This window comes from Cryptomeria japonica, chromosome 9 (genome assembly GCF_030272615.1).
Source record: "Cryptomeria japonica chromosome 9, Sugi_1.0, whole genome shotgun sequence".
Classification (NCBI taxonomy): domain Eukaryota; kingdom Viridiplantae; phylum Streptophyta; class Pinopsida; order Cupressales; family Cupressaceae; genus Cryptomeria; species Cryptomeria japonica.
This window is the reverse complement of record NC_081413.1, coordinates 259,657,648-259,677,370: the sequence shown is the minus strand read 5'-3', so window position 1 is coordinate 259,677,370 and position 19,723 is coordinate 259,657,648. Positions and strand designations below refer to the sequence as shown.

Below are 19,723 nucleotides of genomic sequence, written 5' to 3'. Positions count from 1 at the left end.
GTGTTTATAAATATTGTGTGAGTGCATCATTGATGATATATGTATAAAAAAAACAAAAAGGCTCGAATCTATGATATTATGGTGAAGAAGATTATTATGTGTGCATAGACTAGTTTGTTTAGTCTCTGTCAAATGATAAGAAAATATTAGTATTTGAAAATCAGAGAGTATGGTGTGGCGTATAATGATGAGATGGTTCTGAAGAAAACTCAGTAATTAAAATAGGAGGAGATGCTGAAAGTATGCATTTTACATTGAGAGGTTGGAGAGTAATCTGCAGTGAAAAGACAAGATTTGTAAGTGAGCAATCTGCAATGAACAGACAAGTACTGTAAGTGCATTTTCAATGAAAATGATTTGAAGGGTAAATCAGATCAGTTAATTTCATACAGTGAAATGTCATAATGTTCTTGGCTTGAGTTTGTGTTAACAGGAAACCTAAAGAAGGCTATCAATTCTCGGATTTTTAATACTTTGTTTGCATATCACTAAGTTTGTCGAGTGTAAACTTGTTCAAAGACATCTGAAGATAATAATGTTTAACTTGTAACAATCTGCTTGTAAATATCCAATACTGTTAGTTATATATAACAATAATTCAGATCTTGGGGATGACCCCACAACGCAGTGGTTAGCTGTGAGCCTCCTACATGGGAGGTCTTGGGTTCGAGTCTACTCAACTGGTTCTTAGCTCTAGGGAAAAGCTAAAAAAATACCGCTTCGGCTGTGACATAAAAAAAAACATTAATTCGGATTTGAGAATAGTGAGAAGTTGTTTGATTTGTGACATCCTTATGGTTTGTGCCTCAAGGATGTTCGGTTGGTGCTCAGGTTGTTAAGTGATGAATTTGTTAGAGTTGGTGCTCTATCAGGGAATTTGGTGATTACTTAGGGTTGGTGCCCTAAAAATTTGTAAACATTTTTGCTTTGCGAGGTTGGATTAGGACAGTAGATCCTTGTACCATTTCTCACCGTGGTTTTCCCATTCTATGTTTTCCACGCATTTCTTGTGCATTGACTTCATTGTGTGGTTGCATTCCTTTCAGTTTCAGTTTCAGATTTTTCTTAGTTGATCAAAATTTTAATTGGTTAAGGATTTGAAGTATACATCTTCTATTGATTCACATTTCACCCCCCCCTCCCTCTCAGTAGAAGAATTGTGCTCTACAGTTTGGGCATGATGGTTTGACAATTATGATCAGAGTGGTACAACATCAACATGGTGATTCTTTTTTGAGATTGACTTGGAACCCTGGGATCATATTGGTTTGCAATTTAGTAGTTGTTAAGGATGAGGGAGCTAGTGTTCACTTTATGGAGTTTACTCTTATGGTACATTGGTTTGGCTCTCTCAAAGACCAATTCTCTAAGAAGTTGACTAAGTTTATGTAGTATCCAATTGCTCTTCTTATCGATGGTTATCATGAGGTCTCTTGTGTTGGCACTCTACAGGATAGTGCTTGAGAGGTTGGTGCTACAAATATCCCAAGTTTACTTGGGACCTTGGGATCATTCTTGGTTTTAGTTTGAATCAATTTGATGATTGTGGGGTTGTATTGGCATTGCTTGATGACAAGCAATCTTTGGGAGGGGTGGATTGTAATGTCCCTATTTTTTAGTTTTTTTAGCAATGCAACTGTCGTTGTCTTAGCCTGTTCAAATGAGTAATTTGATGTTACCAATGAGCTCAAATGCTTTAGAGGAGCTATATGATGCTTTTAGGACTCCAAGATTCTTGAGGGAGCATCTATTTTTAGTAAGCCATCTAGTTGGGTCCGTTTATCATCTTTCATCATTAGGATCACTCCTACGTTGTTAGATTTCAATTCCAATGCATTTCAACCATTGTCGCTAATTGGGTGTATTATTGAGCTATATTTAATTAATTTCATAAGGTTTGTTTTTTAATTAAAATAATCTATCAGGCACCTTAGTGTTAAAGCTTGTTGGAAAGAGAATAGAAAGTTTTAAATGTTGAGATGCTTAAAAGTGACTTTAAGTGCCATAAATGTTTAAAAAGTAAATCAAATCACTTTTTGGAGTTAAAAGGCTCAAGACATTAATAAAGTGATTTTAAAAGAAAATTTCTAGAAAGTTCCTTAAAAAGCTTATAAAAAGGGGGATGGAGAGCTCATTTGGTAGGTTGAGTTTATTATTTCTGATATTTATCTTTGAGAAAACCATACATGGTTCTAGAGATTTGGACTTGGTCCATCTTAGCATTCTTGAGGATGAAAATTGTCTTGAAGAAGACTAGCTACGGTAGTGAAAGAACTACTCTGGCTGGTATTTGTTGGAGATATTGTTTAGGTATTTCAAAGTGCATTCAAAGATTGAGGTTTTTTAATTTTTGAGATTCTCTCTTGAAGAAGTTACAGGCAAGTTTCAGATTATTGAAGGGTTTGCTTATGTTCAAAAGAAGAGGATGCCATTCTAGGGCTCCTTGTTTGAGGGCATTGGAAATTGTTGATTCTTCTCAATAACACAACCATTAGACACACCCTTTGCAGGAGTAATATAAGGTAGATCAAAGCAATATTCAGATTGCTCATCATTTTCATACTTTTGAAATTTAAGTGTCCTAACCTTTTATTCCATAGGTAAACTGGACGTTTCCACTAAGGAAACTTAGTCTTTAGAACATTTCTAGACTTAGTAAACTTATAAGTTTGGCACACATATCAAGTGCACCACTTGCAACTAGTTAAACTTGTTTGCAGTTCATAAATCTGCTAGGTCAAACTCCGCTTTCTTCCTTTGAGAGGTGATTTGATATATTGGAAAAAGATTAGCACTCAAATGAGAAAAGTAAACCTCACGAATAACCCCATTAACCATTACCATTTCTTAGGATGGTTAGTTTTGAAACATATTATGATAGACTTAAATAAATCTTTTCATTAATGGGTTTTCTAAGTGAAGTAAGCAAATTTGAAACCTTAACTCCATGAAAAGTGCATTCCAAATTCACAATTTGCTTTGATCTAGAATTGTGAGTGTGTAAAGCATTGGAATTATAAGCAATGAGAGAAACATCCTTGTTGCTAGCTTTAAAATGTTGGGACGAGAGATCTTTATTTTCCTTCATTATCTTCATGTAATCTTATGATCCAACTTATTGTAATATTAACAACCCTTCTTTCCATCTTTAGATTAACCTTGGTGTCATTGCTACAAGAACCTTGATTCTTCTCATCATCATTGGTTCATTGGTCTTCCCTCAAAACCCCATTTTTGTCATTGTTCCGCCTTGAAATTTTGGTTGCTAACTTTGCTTTTGATCATATGACTTTGTTCTTTTGAAATTGGTTTTCCCATCTTCTTTAATTTCTCTCATTCCTTAACCAATAGTGAGCATAAGTTCTCAAAAAGTGTTTTTGACTCTATCCTTCATCATGACCTCGGTGGAAAGAAAAATGGAAAAGATATCCTATGGTAGGTTCAGATTCTCTAGCATGATTTCCAGCAATTGATTGCCCTCATATTTTACAAGATTTTCCTCTATCTTTGTTGAATATCCTTGGCATGGGCAAGTAGTCATATTCCTGTATCTTCTTTTGAGTTAATGATGTTATTGTGATTGATAAAGTTTTAAATTGGTAAAAGTTGCATTATACTAATCCCCCCGCCCCCCTTCTGAGTATAATCATTTGATCATTACCAAAACCTTTACAAATGATAGATAACACTTTAAAAATGGATAAAACCTAGATTAAATCCCCAAATGACATGTGGTGCACTAAATCATATTCAAGTCTATTATAACCAAACTAAAAAAAATGGATTTTTTTAACTAAAAATATATGGCAACTCATTGTTCTTATTTTTTTATCATCCAATTCTTGAGATGGGAAATATGAGTGTATACGATGTTTAAGTTAACACCAACTTTCTAAACTATAGCAAATTTGAAAGAAATAGACTAGGTGGCAGTGTTAGCTAAATTTTCATTTGTTCAATGGAGTGCTATGCAACAACTGGAAGGAAATACTTCAATGCTTATTCAACAACTTGTGTCGAAGGCACTTTTCACTAATTAAACGGACAACAATTATAAAGCACAATCACCGCTTGCTTATTCAATAGAGTGCAATTGCAAAGCACATGCACTACTTATTCAACAAAATGCAAAGCCTAGGAACTACTTGCTTATTCAATGGAGTGCAATCTAATATGCACAACTACTTCCACTTATTCAGTGGGATGAGTGAATAAATTAAAGTGCATGACAAAGCCATTGGTGGTACTACCATCTAGGGTATTACAAAGTTATATCAAATGAAAATCCATTATAAGATGAAAAATTATAGATAATAAGTGCATTCAAAATACTCAACAAATGTGTACCTCTATTAGATGATTTTAGATGTTGATTGAAGGTCTGATACCATTTTTTTCTACTGATAAACTGCCAAACCAGAATTGCACACACTAAGAGAACACTAGAAACTGTTGAAGACTATACCCAGAAGCACCCAACACAAATTAGATCTAAAACATCACTCCAAGCTATATGGCCAACAATAAAAACAACCCAAAACACCAAGGAACACCTCCAAAACGCTTGATTGGATAATGCATGGGCACTATTGAAGATTATAATAGCTTATTGATTATTGAAATTTGACTAAAACTGAAAAATTATAAGATCCTCAAAAAACTAGAATTTGCATTGTAACTCCTAAAGATCCGAAACCCATCTCAAACATCCTAAAACTATATACATGAAATATAACTTTAAGTATAAGTTCATCCTCATAATTAAATGTTCAATTCATCCCTCAAGCCCCCCACAACAGCTACATGTATGGCCAACAATAAATGTGTATCGCTTTCAGATTGCTACCTTACTCTTTATTAGAAAAGGTAGCTAATTAAAAGTTGTACGATCAAGAATGATGCAAACTTTCTATTCATTTCATGAGAAATTAGTAGCTTCAATTGCTATGGCCTCCATGGAGTAGTACTACTAGCATAGGGGGATTGGTATGGCTAGCTCCACCATTTCCAACAACATCCAACACAAAAAATCACACAAACAACATCAAAGATTCACAAACAAAAAATCCCTCAAAAGACATCAAATACCTTAATTATTGAAGGAACACAACTGAAACTCCACTTGTAGGCGCATTGGTGATTGCTAGATGAAATCACTTTAACCAACTAGGGGGGTTTTAGTCCTTGAAACTAGTATTTTTGAGAAGGTTTTTGTCTTGAAGAAAATTTGTGGTGAACATAGGTTCTCTCTAAAGAAAAGAAATATCATGACATGTCTAACCTCAACAATGAGCTCCCAACCTCCTTTTATAACATTTCAGAGGAAAAATAATAATAATAAAATAATATTTTTTCTTTTTTCATCCATAAACACTTTGTAATAATTAAATAATAAATCTTTTGAAAGAGCAAAGTCCCCCATGTGCATAGGCATCTCCCTGCAGGCACAACTTAAAACACTTTTAAATGAATAATTATACCTTAGTTGCCTTTTTAATAATTCCTCCTTAGGACAACTTAATTTATAATTATTTAGTAATATAATAAATCACTTGTAACATGCACCCCTGATTTTTTTATTTTTATTTGAAAATATATTCAATTGAAAATAAATGCAATGCAGATTCCTTCCCAATTTTTGACCACCAAGATCTTGTATGGGCAAGGTGAATGCATCCGATGTTCCAAATTACAAACAACTGAAAAGAAAGTATAGAAAGGAAAGAATCAAGCGGCAAGCCAGCCAATACCACTTATTAAGTGGGATGTATTGCAATATTGAAAGAAAGTAAACATTTGCTATTTAGTGGGAATTACAATGTCACTTCCACTTTCAATGGGAAAGCTTGTAAAAATTTAAAATGAAAAGCAAGTTCTTTTCACTTATCTAGTCGTGGGTGATTACAACAAACAACTTATTCAGTGGGGTAAGTATCAACAGGTAACTTGATCAAGTGGGATGTATTGCAATATTGAAAGAAAGTAAACATTTGCTATTTAGTGGGAATTACAATGTCACTTCCACTTTCAATGGGAAAGCTTGTAAAAATTTAAAATGAAAAGCAAGTTCTTTTCACTTATCTAGTCGTGGGTGATTACAACAAACAACTTATTCAGTGGGGTAAGTATCAACAGGTAACTTGATCAAATCATTGGCTGTACTATCATTCCGTATTACAAAATAAAGTGCACTTAAAGGAAAAATTTTGGCGGTATGACCATCCGAAGCAATACAATGTTATTCCATATGCAATATTTCACTGATTAAATGTTGATACAAATCAAATTGCTTTAAACAACCACAATAGAGACAACAAGAAAGTTTTCTAGTTATCGAGCTGTGAAATAACAATATTATACTTGAATGGATGAACTTGTAGGTTGCTGTAGAACTAGTAATACACTTTAAACACACTGTAGTAGGTGGATCAACAAGGATGAACCACCCAACAAGTTCACTGTCACACACCCAACACTCATCAAATCAGCTACTTCCCTTGTAATACTCCAAAATTACCTCTAATCATACCAAAGCATCATTAAATAAAGATATATCAAACTGATAACTGAAAGCTCATGTGCATATCTGAAAAACAAGTATGTAATTGGTGCGCTTATGGCAATGGATGACTAAAGTTCCAAATCCAACACCACTCCAACTGTCCACTCCAGAGTATATTTGTATTTGGTGTGCTTACGGCAACAAATGACTACAATTTCAAATCCAATGGCACTCCTAGTTTCCATTCCATAATGAGTCAATGTGCATACACAAATTCAGGGCATCGCCAAACAATAAGAAAAGACCCCCAAAACAACAACAATTCCTCCTCAAAACTCTCACATCCAACATACAAGGTACAACTTATACCATGAAGTGTATGACCAACTTCAAACTCATAGCTTTCCCCACAATTAGCGGCAGATAATATGAACAATGATAGTTTTTCTAATCAACCCAACATTCATATGCTAACTTGTAGGTAGTATTGTTGACGGGTGTTTTGACACACTCATCAACAGTCAAGTAATTTATGTGAACACTCACTCACCAACAGTCAGGTAGTTTATGTGAACACTCATCACCTCTCCTGAAAAGTAGCAAGTTTTGGGAAACTAGCTACTCCAAGGTTTCTATAGTTGGGTCTCGACGGTGATGGGCAGCTCAATAGTTGATGCGATTGTACTTGTCAAGGGGCCTTCTGGTTGGAATAACTTCAAATTACCTACTTTTTTTTGTATTTTCTGATTTAGGTTCTCTCAAATTTAAACAACAAAAGATAGATTAGGAGAACAAGGAAATAACAATGAAATCAACACAATAACAACTGAATGATCCACACGGTCAGAATTTTATAACCCAATATTATCAATATTACTAAATCAGCATTCAAATGACGAACTCCAGAAAATATATAAGGTCAGACAACTTCATGTACCAACGGAAATGAATATCATCAAACCAACCATCACCCTATCAATTTAATTCTCATATACCATTTACACACGCAATATGATTCATAAAATAACAAAGTATCCAAAAGAACTAGTTGTTGATTCAAATAATAGAAGTTACCACATAACAAAGAACATAACCATATAGAACACACAAGTAGATCAGGCAATCCACAAGCTGCTTTTTGTATTAAACCTCAAAGAGTATCACAAAATCTTCTAAACTCATAAAAATCTGCATAAAAATCTCTAAAAGAATTTCTAAATTGGACCTCAAATCATCAATTCGTAGACCATTACAATGAATCAAAATTTCTAATTTATAGAGTTTCAAGTCCTAAATTCTAAGAAATAAAGCTATCTAAAGTAAATGCTACAAAAATAAGGAGCTGCAGTTGACATGCAAGTCTCTGCCTTAAACTCTAGTGAAACTACCAATTAACTATTACTACGAAACATGCGTTCCCGAAATTGGCCATTACAACCATGCAGAATTCGCCCAAAAACTGAAGTCAGTGTTGTCCAGTAGTTGAACTCTCAGTCTTTGTGGTAACCAAAAATATCTTCAAAAAGTAGTCAAAATTGCATGTGCAGCAACTATATGTTTATCCTTTACTCCTTTTATAGCTCTTATAGTTACTGATAAAACATGCAACTGTATCTTCAGGAGGATCAGCAACATACGAAATCCAGAACTCAGACTTCTTCAAAATTTGCTTTGCCTGCTCCCATCTGTTAACCAATTTATCAATTACTCCCTCCGCATGTATACACTGAGAAGTCGAAAATGAGTATCTATCCATTAACTCTGTATTAAACTCCGTTGTAGGTGCAAAGTGATGAGCCGCATACGGGTCCCATTGATCTAATACTACACCTTCCTTCAGGGGACCATCTCTCAAAATGTCATGACCATATGCCCCTAGCAACTTCTTTACAAAATTCTCATATTTACCAATTGACTTCAAAAGAGGGGCATGTGCCTCCAAAATCCTCGACCTACACTGCTCAAGAACTTCTATCTTAAATTCTATTACAAATATATAAGATTGCAAGCTATCAAAATCATCTCCTCCCAACAAATCTTCATTCACTTCTTCACCCAAGGCCAATATTTTATTCAAGTTTTTACACTGCTTGGTGAAGTCTTTGATTCTCACTTCCCAATTTGCTGAGCAGTCTCTTATTGCTTTCTCCATTTTGAGGACCCTTTCATAAATTCCCATTGTATGTTGTAGAAAAAGCTTTACCTTAGAAATGTTATCTTTCGCCCATGATTTTATAGTAGTAGCTACTTTCCTTATTTCAATCAAGGCCCTTACATCACTTTCTGGGAGCGATGATGTGGACGGCAGTGTGTCATCGGCCCTTGAATCTAAAGGCTTCCCCATATCCACCAACAATTGTTTATACTGTTCTAATTGTGCCTTTACCTGCAACTGGGAGTTATGCTCCTTCTCCATTCTGCTCCTCAGTGTATTAGTAGCAAACTCTAAAGTGTCAAGCTCTCCCCACTTTGTCTGCTTCCCAAGCCTAACTTGTGATACTTGATATTTAGAAGGACCCTCTCCCTTAGCCTCCATAGGGGATGCGATATCGACAACTACTTCACAGGAGCCAGTTCTAGATAGATGATGAATTGTTTTGGCCTTCTTTTCTTTCTTCGGCTCCTCCATAATAGCCTGCTGCAGTGAGAGTTTAGGCAGCACCACCTTTTGCTTCTTATTAAAAGTGAAGGTTAACCATTGTGGTGTTCCTTCGTCTGTACTTCTCCCTTTGGTGGTTACCTGTGTTGTCACCCTTCCAACTTCTTGTGATTGTTCCTCCTCCTATTGCTGTTCTTCTTCTCCAACCCGTGTATTTGGAGGAGTTTGGGTTTCTCCATGGGTAGGCTGTACTAGTATGGCGAGCTGTTATTGTTGTGAGAGCATTTGTTGAGCCAAGTTTGCCTATAGAGCGCTATCAACATCAAGCTATTGCTGATACTCTTTCAATTTCTTGCTCACTTGCTCATTGAAGTCTTTGGTTGTTGCTCTGTTTCTCCACCTACGATATCTTTCAACAAGTTTTCTACATCTCGTGGAGTGAGAACAAGTCTCTCATCATGCTCTTCATCTTGCCCTTGCCCCATTTCCCCCCCTTCATCTTGCTGCTGCCCTTGCGGACCTTGATCATCTGTGTCCATAGGGTTTATCTGTGTAAGTTTTGATACCTTCTGCACGGGAGGCTCTCTTTGTTTCTCTGCACTAGGAGTCATTCTTTTCCTCTTCTTAGGCTCTACCTTCTTTGGTGCTGGCTCAGTCTCCTCTTGGTTTGAGTTCAACTTCACATTATGAATAGTTACTGTTTCAGTTGCAAGAGTCAATGTAGGCGCATGCATCTGTGAAACAATAGAAGATGGAGTGACCGTTGTTGACATAGCTGGTGCAACAAATGCGGTTGATGTGGTGATGGGTGTTGCTGTTGCAGAGGTAGTAGCAGTGGTAGTAGCACTAGAAGATTGAGTCTCTTGAGAAGGCTGTTCTGCCGTTGCTACAATGGCTGGTCTAATAGGATGAATTTCTGCTTGTGGTGTGGCCCCTAGGCTGACAGTAATCCCTAAACTCACCTGTTTTGCCAAATATTCGACCTCTTTCATTTTTTCATTTAACTTTTGCCTTAGTTCTTCTATGGTGAAAGGAGTTTCAGCTTCCTCCTCTGGGTCTGTAGATGTGTTCTTCCTTGACGCTGATCGCGTTCTCCTTGTATATTCCTTGTGTATCCTCAATTGAGGATTGTCAGTCGGGATATTCTTTTGTTTTCCTTTGGAGGCAGCTGGTTTAACCCTTAGACTTAACCACTTCTTGGTTCTATTTATTACTGGCCGAGAGATGGTATCAATGTCTACCACTTTTTGTTGCGACCATTTGATTGGGGGGAGCGGCCTTTTATCTATTCCCGTTTCCTTATGCATGGGATCCAACAAAATACCATCATCATGTAATTGTTTGGGTAGGTTGGTCTCAATACCAAAATCCCTAATTTGAGGAACAGTGAGGCGATGGTAATATTTCTCCCTTGCCTCAAAGCTATCCTGGAGATTGGCCCAAAAATCCTTCAGGGCAGGCTGATGTCCTTCATACACTTTAGGCATCAATCCTTTTAGTTTATCGTATGGGTCATAAAATTGCCTGGCAAAATTGAAAGGCTTCAACTGTAGTTCTTGCAATTCTTGTTCGGCAACCTTTGCCACATGAATCTTTGGACATGAAAAGAATGATAAACTTAAGGGGAAATATTCACCTGTAACCCCCGTCTTATGCCTTGAGGATAGCAAATTTTGCAAATGTACCATTTGTCTTGCATATTCTAACAAAATTATTCTATCTGTACAATCCTTGGGCAACAAAAATGGTTCTCCAGTGAACCCACTCACCCTCAGATAAGTAGATCGAGAGTTTTGTATAAACCAACACCCCCACTTCTTTACTAGCTCCATTGCTTTCTTGCTTAGTCTGCACTGTTAGCCTTATAATAATTGGAAAAAAAAATGCGTCATTGATTCTCTTGTAGTGTAGCCTGGATTCTTTTAGCAGCAACTGGGTGTAGTATTCCCACATAGCATTCTGTCCTTCTTCCCCCAATGTGCCCTCAGTCTGCAGCCCTGGAAATTGACCGGATCTGGCTGCCACCCAAACAATATAAGATGTGAAGAAGAATTTCTTCGTATTATGTACCTCCTTGAGTTGGTCTCTTATGTTATCCAACAAAATTTGAGCCCAGTCATAGTACTGTCGTCCATCCAAAATTGTTAGCATGAATGAGAACATCCATGGCTGAAAGTGTCTACATGCAGGTTTGCCAAATGCCTTACTAAGCATTATGATTAGATCTCTTTGTGGCTCTTTGAAATCTTGTCTCAAAATTTCACTTGCTTTCAGGCCCGTTTTCCTTTCTTCCTCGAGCCATTCCTCATTCATTCTCTTTTTACACTGACTCATATTTTGGTTCCATTCTCATTCTCCATCTTCTTCTCCCTCAACTAGTACCTCCTTCCTGGTGGGAATTTGGAAGACTAGGGCCAACATATTAGGGGACAAATCAATCACCAATTTTCCGTCATCATCGACACATTTCCTAGTATCGGGATTATAGAATTGTGCAATTTGCATTATAAACTCTGGTGTGTGTACCGACTGTGGGAAGACAGTTGCCTCTACCAGACCGGATCTTTTAATCCGCTTGTAATTTGAACTTAGTCCAGGTTTCTCCAATTGCTTGTCAATATCTTCGAGCTCAATATGCCCAATCTTTGTGTCTGTTACCCATTGAATTGCATCTTCCAGCTTGGAGGCATATGTTCGCCTATTGGTATTTCATTGTGATTGGCAGCTTCTCAAGATCTTTCGCCTTTCGAGAAGATTCCATTAACATAGCTAAACCTGCAAAACCAACCAAACAAGCATCAAACACTACTCAAAGAAACAACTCTACAAAAACAACTCACTTCGGGACTCTTGGAACCCGACGTTCCGAAGTGAGAAAACAAAAAGACACAAAGAAAACCCAGGAGTTCGGGAACCCGAGGTCTCAAGTTTAGACCGCTAACAAAACTAGCAAATTCGGATTCCCGGGAACTTGGGATACCGAATTCAGCAACAACACAAAAAGGGACCACTTTGGGAACTATTGATGTGTTTTTTATGCACATGCAAACATAGAATAAAATACCAAGGTATCTTATCCTCTCTTGAACAAAGTTTCCCCGAATGCTGAAGATTTTGCCTAAGGATCAATCGAGGCAACTCCAAGTTTCTGGTATGTAGGGTCTCTGCGTGTGGATAAGCTCAATTTGGTCTGATGTGATTATGATGGAATCACAAGGGGACTTACATTTGATGGCCTGAGTGTTTAATCTGCTGGAACTTGAATCCTATCTACTGGCTGGAAGATAAAGAAACATCAAAAGATACAGGGCTCAAAAAGTCTACTCTAAGACCTAGAATGCGAGAAGATGGATGAATGACTAGGTGGAGTCCTGCTGGGCTGGGTCTCACCATCAGGCTGAACAATTCAACACCAACTCAGTGCGATCTTCAAAGGGAATTTTGAAGATGTTCAAATTGTTACACCATCAGACACTAATCACCATTCAAGTTAATGCATGAACAATAGACGTGTAACGACTCAAGATTAAGCTCATTCTATGCCAGTTGACCATGCAGGGCGCACTTACAATCAACAAGAGGCTAGTGGTTTGGACTAGGCGGATTCCACGCGAGTGCATTCAATAACTTCCTTCATTCAATCTAATTATTTACCATCTAAAATGAAGATTCAACAAGAGACCATGCATATTGCAAAGAAACGACATATTTCACCATATCTTCAATGAAAATGGGGTTCATTTACAATCAAGGCAACAATTTCTTGCCTTCTCTTCCTAATCTACTCTATTGCTATTCTATTCACTATTCTAGCTACTAACTCTTAGCTCCTAACTATTAACTAATCTCTGACTATTAACCTTTACAAATGAAGAGCCAAAGCCTTATATAGAGAGCTCTTTACAATTCAACGACTCAGATTGATTGAGAATGAATGGCTAGGATTACAAGATAGAAACCCTAATTAGGGTTTGTTACAACAAACTCCTTTAGCCAATAAGAAAATTACATTCCATGAGTGTGGACCAATAGATGTCAGAGGTAGGTGCCTCGAAGCTTGTGCCATCACTAGTGAGTCAGGTACATTGAATCTGGACATGCTGAGGTGGAGCTATCTGACTGGAGGAATAGTGACTGGGATGCCACCTTGTCTGACGTTTGTGCCTTGGTTGATCCTCCTCTGTCTTTGATGCAATGAATGATGTACCTCCTTGACTCCCATGTGTTTGATGAGGCCTCCTCACGGTCAAGTCACTCCTCCTCTGGTAGCGTACTTCGCTTTGAAGTGCTTGTAAGATCCTTCTTCTCTGTCATCCTGTGGTTTCTTCATGTGGTAGAATGAAGATCTTGAGGATAGCTTGCAACTCCTCGAACACTTGAAGTCCTCCAACGCTTTAGAAGCACCTTGAGTCCTCCTCCATGCATTTTAAGTGTCCTTGATAATGATGGAACTTGAATAGGTCTTCCTTGTCCTGGCCTGATCCTCCTCCATCTTGATTTTGTTAAGCTGCAAAACAAACAAAGGATGATTAAGTATACATGATATATTCGTTCTAACATGATATTTCTCACCTCAAATCATCAACAAGAAGGCATTAGAATGAAATTCGCTCAGGATCCTCTCCAGGGACAAGCCCTATAGTGAAATTCTCTCTGGACCCTTTGGAAGGGTCTGGAGTGAAAATTGACAAAGTTGCTCAATTAGACCAAGATCAAATCATTTGCCTCCAAAATTGTTTAAGAATGGGTTCTTCTCAAAGGCCTAGTCAAAACATTAGACCTCCTAGGAATTTCGCTCTGGACCCTTTGGAAGGCTTTGGAAGGGTCAAGAGCGAAATTAGCATTTTAGCTCAATTTTCACAATTTCTTTGCCTCAAATCTCCTTTCAAGGCAAGAATACATCAATCTTATGCCATAGGGACAAAATCTAGGCTTCAAACAAGGAGCAAAATAGTGTTTTAAGAGATTTCTAGACCTTGGCCAAGGACAGGGCCTATAAGGGATTTCGCACTGGACCCTTTGGAAGGGTCAGGAGCGAAATTTGTGATTTAGCTTCAATTCTATCACTTCATTGCCTTAAATCACCTTTCAAAGGCAAGTACATATCAATTCCTTCCCAACCTTGCCTTAGAAATCAAGATCTTGGTCTCAACAAGGAGCAAAAAGAGGTTTTTAGGAAATTTTGCTCTGGACACTTTGGAAGGGTCAGGAGCGAAATTTACATTTTGACACCATTCTTCTTCTTTTCAAATCTTCCTCTATCATCATCAAGTGAATTCGCCCTCAATTTGGCCTAAAACAAGATCTTTTTGGGTGCATTAGATAAAATAAGGAGTCCTAAGGATTTCGCTCTGGACCCTTTGGAAGGGTCAGGAGCGAAATTTGCATTTTAGCCTCAAATCCTCGATCTTTTCACCCCTCAATTGATTCCAAGGCATGATGACATCCTAGCTAAGGCTCCAAGGCACAAAATTGGTCCAAATTTGAAGCAAAGGGAGGATTCTATGAAAATTCGCTCTAGACCCTCACGAAGGGTCAGGAGCGAATTTTGTCTTTTGCTTGTTTTTCCTTCATAAAACTTCATTTCTCATCCTTTTCTCATCAAAAACAAGTCTTTTGCCCTCTAAAATGCTTAGGAATAGGTTGGTTCAAAGGCTTAGGCAAGGAACAAAGCTTCCTAAAGAAATTCGCTCTGGACCCTTTGGAAGGGTCAGGAGCAAAGAAACGGGACTCGGACTCGGCTCGGACTCGGCAAGGCCGACTCGGACTCGGACTCGGGACTCGGCGTCAGACTCGGCTCCAGACTCGGCTGGACTCGGGAAAGTGAAAAACTCAAGAAATTTAGAGATTTTTAAAGATTTAAAACTTGTTTCAGACACCCTTTATTGAATACACCTTAAAGACACAAAAACATCATTAAACTCGGCTCATTTGATTACATACACAAGTATACATCAATCACATAAGCATAAACGCAAATTGTAGCTGAAGAAAATAAGAAACATAGATATATAAATATTGTCAAATGTATACAATATTACAAAACTCATGGAATAAAAAATCCATGTCATCATATGATGATCATCAAATGTTTCATACAAATACCAAAGGTAAATAGTAAAACTAAATACAACTACAAGTGTACAAGCCTATGGCTGAGATGGCCGTGCACCCTCTCGCCCTGGCCCCCTGCGAAGGCGTTTAAAGTAGGTCCTGGATGATTCAGCAGCCATAGTTGCTCCCCGTGACACCATGCCATGCTCACCAACATCAGGAACGACTGTGTCATGCTCACCAACATCAGGAACAACTGTGTCACTCCGAGTCTCAGTATTTCCTGTCTCTGCTCGTGTTCTCTGCTCCTCCTCTACCATGGCTACAGCCTCAGCCTCTATATCTACCTGGTCGATCCAATCAATGTCATCATCACTAAATACAGCTGTAGGAGTCCCAGGAGCTGTCTGATTCTCATTGGCCCACTCTGCTTCAAGATCAACCTCATCTAGAATGATAGGAGACATGTCAACTGTTGCATTCTTTCTCATTCTCAGGCGGAGGTTGTAGTGAACAAAGACGAGATCATTCATCTTCTCCACAGATAATCTATTGCGCCTCTTGGAGTGTATGTGCTCAAACATACTCCAATTGTGCTCACAACCTGATGCGCTGCATGGTTGGCTCAAGATACGAATGGCCAACTTCTGAACATTTGGTGCCTCTGGGCCAAAAAAGTTCCACCAATGATCTGAGTTTGAAATGAGAAAAATAAATAAAATCAGTCTCACTCATGAACTCATTTAACAAGTTACAATATAGTATTGAATACAACTAAAATTAAGCCTAACAATTTATTTTTACCTGGCATCATAGTTGTTCTAGCGTGTTTGGCGACAGGACGAGAGAAGGTCTCCCCTTGTGCATCTGAGAACATCTGTAGCTCTCGAAAAAGGTCTATTTGAGAAGTACCGGCAAGTCCCATCTTCTCCATGATTGCATATAGCCCATTAAGGACCTCCGCATCAGCCTTGAAAGAAGGGATAAAACGGAATGCCGGATTCAGATAATAGGCTGCCGCATGGATGGGCCTATGTAGCTGATGATGCCATCTCCTATCAATGATCTCCCAAATGGGACCATACTTGCTCTCATCTGCTCCATAGACGAATTTGATGGCCTCCTTCGCCCTATCCATGCCCTCATATATATAGCCCATTGCGGGCTTATCTCCATCCGCAACTTGCAACAAAACCACCAAGGGCTTAACAAACTGCAAAATTGAAAATATTGTGTAATTTAGAAAAATGAGCAAATAAGAGAATACATATAATAACTTATAAAACATGAAGCTAAATTGTAGAATTTATAAAAAAATTACCTTCACTATCTCATCACAAGGGACCCAAAAGCCTTGCTCATCAAAAATGCAGTCTGCCATCTCTATCCCTGCAGGGGTGGTAGCATAGGATGAGGAAGACCACTCCTCACCAACAATCATACGTCTCAAGGCAGGCTTAGACCTAAGCATGGACTGCAATGTGAGGAAGTTTGTGGCAAATCTTGTGATTCCTGGACGATGCTACTCCTTCTGCTCTGTGTATTGTCTCATAAGAGCCAACACCCATGAATGATTATATACAAATTTGCAGACATTTCTTGCCCTTTCTACACATCTCTTGACCCATGGGATTTTTCCAATATCCTCCAACATGAGGTCAATGCAATGAGCAGCACATGGAGTCCAAACTATAGATGGGTGCCTCTCCATCAATAGTCTACCTGCAGCAACATAATTTGTTGCATTGTAAATTGTAATTAATGGAGGTACAAACTACAAGATAGTAATTAATTTGCAAACAAAATTAGTTTGTAATCAAAAGTTTACCTGCAGCAACATAATTTGCTGCATTGTCGGTCACCACCTGTACCACGTTCTCCTCACCCACATCTTCAATCACCTCCTCTATCTGCTCACATAGGTAGGTGGCATTCTTGCAATGGGCGGAGGCATCAATGGACTTGATGAAAACGGTGCCCCCCAAAATAAAAAAATAAAGCTAGGTCAATGATCATTCAATAAACCATTAGATAAAAAATAAAAAATTAAAGACTATATGAAACTAAAATTAATCAATCACCTGCGGAAGAAACAAGAAAATTAAGGAGAGTTCTATTTCTCCTATCCGTCCAACCATCAATCATGATGGTGCAACCTTTAGTGCTCCATATGTGGCGTTGTTCATCTAAATCCTTTTTCACATCATCCACCATTTGAGACAAAATGGGTCCCCTCAAATCACTCTCACTAGGGGCTTTGAACCCCACCCCGCATATGGTAATGGCATCAACCATTTGTTGCCAATAAGGAGACCTGTCACAAAGAAACTCAATGAGATAAGTTAAGTATAAAAATTCAATGAGATAAGTTAAGTATAAAAATTAAAACAATCAAAGTTATCAAACATAAAAGTAAAACATTCACCTGGCTACAAAGAATGGAATACAGCTGTAGCTCCAAAACCTGCCAATTGCCATTTTAGCAGCATCATGGACCTCCTTGTTCCAACCCATGCCCTCAAGCAACGGTTGGGACCCAGGAGTAGTGCGAGGCACAAAGAAGGAATCCAACCTAGATTTACGAATCCTAGGTCCAATGGTAACATTCCCACTATGACTACTAGTGGTAGGAGCATGAGAAGTGGCGGTGGCAGTGGCACTGCCACTTATAGAAGCAGAAGCAGAAACGGAAGCACCAGCAGTAGCAAACTAAGTGGGACGATATGGAGGTAACGAAGAAGGGCCTCCAACACAACCTAACTGTGTCCCTCTTCCTAAAACTGTCTCTCTCCCAATGGCCGCTCGATCCTCCTTTTGTTTCTTTTTTCTTTCAATCTCCTCAACCATTACATAACAATCATGTATGGCCTCAGAGACTGCTTTTAGGCATGGTTCGGCATCATGTCCACGCACACCAGCAATATGGTATTTCAGCCTATATATACCTCCATGGAATATTGTTTTGCAAAACATACATTTTGTTTGCCCCTTTCCTTGCCCTGGAAAATCCTCATGATATTTCCAAGCAGGGTCCTTTCTCATGGGGGGTCTAGAAGCCGAAGTAGACATTTTAGGATAGTTTTGTGAAAGTTGAAGTTGAGGCAAATAATAAAGTGAAGTTTGCTGCAATAAAACATTACAAATACAAAATAAAATTAATACATACATTCAAAAAAACTAAAGTAGGGTTTGTAAATTTTTTTAAAAAAAAATTGTAGGGTTTGTCAAACCCTACAATTTAAAAAAAAATAAATTTACAAACCCTACATACAACCCTACATTGTACAATTACATACTACATGGTACATACAAATTACAAACATACAAAAGATCTTGCATACAAGAAAATGTAAAACTTTCAAAATAAATGAATAGAAAATGGAATTTTTGCATATAAGAAACAAAATAATGTTAAAAAAAACAATCATACCTCTTACAACAAGCTTGAAATGAGCTGCAAACTCTTCCTATCCAACTCTTGATGCACCAAATCGAAACACAATGTAGCTCCAATGTGAAAAATTGAAGAAAACTTGAGCTTCCTCCTTGCTGGTTTTTCTTCTATGCACCCTTGTTTTTCTTCCCAACTCACTTTACTCTTCCTTTTTTTGCAAGTGAATGAAATGAAAGTCACTTTTAGGGCTAGAAGACAATTAACATTAAAAAACGGATTTAAAAAAACTTTACAAACTATTTTTTTTTTTACTTTTTATTTGCTGCCAACGTCGGCCGAGTCCAGGGCTCGGGACTCGCCGAGTTTGGCGATTTTGGGCCAAAATCGCCAACTCGGCGAGTCTGGCGAGTTTAGCCTCCAGACTCGGCCGAGTCCGAGTCCGAGCCCCTGGGACTCGTTTGGCCTGACTCGGACCCGGACTCGCCGAGTTTAGGCGATTTCGGGCGAGTCCTGTTTCTCTGGTCAGGAGGTTAGGTGAATTTCGCTCTGGACGCTTTGGAAGGGTTAAGAGCGAAATTTGGAAAATAGGGCTTGTCCTTGATATAGTTTTCTCGTAGCTTGCTTTCTTAGCTCCAAACCATCCTAGGAAAATACCTTGAAGGCAATTTGCTTTAAAATTGTGAGGAAAATACATGTTTGTGAGAAATTCGCTCTGGACCCTTTGGAAGGGTCAGGAGCGAAATTTGGATTTTAGGCTTAATTCACATCCCTTTTTCACTTAAATTTGTCTTAAACTTGATCCTTGAGGCTTTTCTTTGCCATGCACGACCACCATTCAATGACTTTGGTGAAGAACTAGGTCATTTGGGAATTTTCGCTTTGGACCCTTTGGAAGGGTCAGGAGCTTAGATAAATTTCGCTCTGGACCCTTTGGAAGGGTTAGGAGCGAAGTTACTCTTTTTGGATCAATTCTCATCCTTTTTCACTTAGCTTGCTTTAGACTTGTCTTTTTGAATCCCTTCCTTGCCATGTATGTCCACCATTTGATGTCCTTGGTGAAAAAATAAGTCATTTGGAAGATTTCACTCTGGACCCTTTGGAAGGGTCAGGAGCTTAGAAAAATTTCGCTTTGGATTTGTTGTGACGTTTTCACACATTGCTCCATTGCAAATGG

General features: G+C 38.2%; 2 protein-coding genes and 1 long non-coding RNA gene across 4 annotated transcripts in view; 1 reads left to right on the top strand and 2 right to left on the bottom strand.

Annotated features, from left to right (window-relative positions):
- The window catches only part of LOC131034474 ((S)-coclaurine N-methyltransferase), a 134,029-nt gene that overhangs the window by 7,321 nt on the left and 106,985 nt on the right, over window positions 1–19,723 (top strand). The gene's annotated exons all lie outside the window — the stretch shown is intronic.
- Window positions 15,189–16,666, bottom strand: LOC131034473 (uncharacterized). The gene is made up of 3 exons (XM_057965977.2): window positions 16,477–16,666; window positions 15,960–16,368; window positions 15,189–15,846 (listed from the first exon to the last, which is right to left on the bottom strand). The coding sequence occupies exons 1-3, from the start codon at window positions 16,624–16,626 to the stop codon at window positions 15,251–15,253; spliced, it is 1,155 nt and encodes a 384-aa protein (XP_057821960.1). The 5' UTR covers window positions 16,627–16,666; the 3' UTR covers window positions 15,189–15,250.
- Window positions 17,176–18,882, bottom strand: LOC131858156 (uncharacterized). The gene is made up of 3 exons (XR_009358932.1): window positions 18,586–18,882; window positions 17,581–18,278; window positions 17,176–17,469 (listed from the first exon to the last, which is right to left on the bottom strand). It is a non-coding gene; the product is annotated as an uncharacterized LOC131858156 (long non-coding RNA).

Excerpts from the sequence above, each read along its gene's own strand:
- LOC131034473 (XM_057965977.2), bottom strand. The coding sequence starts at position 16,626 with ATGCTTAGGTCTAAGCCTGCCTTGAGACGTATGATTGTTGGTGAGGAG. Across the intron at positions 16,369-16,476 it reads CTTGTGATGAGATAGTGAAG|TTTGTTAAGCCCTTGGTGGT; the intron begins GTAATTTTTTTA and ends TCAATTTTGCAG. Across the intron at positions 15,847-15,959 it reads TAGAACAACTATGATGCCAG|ATCATTGGTGGAACTTTTTT; the intron begins GTAAAAATAAAT and ends TTTCAAACTCAG.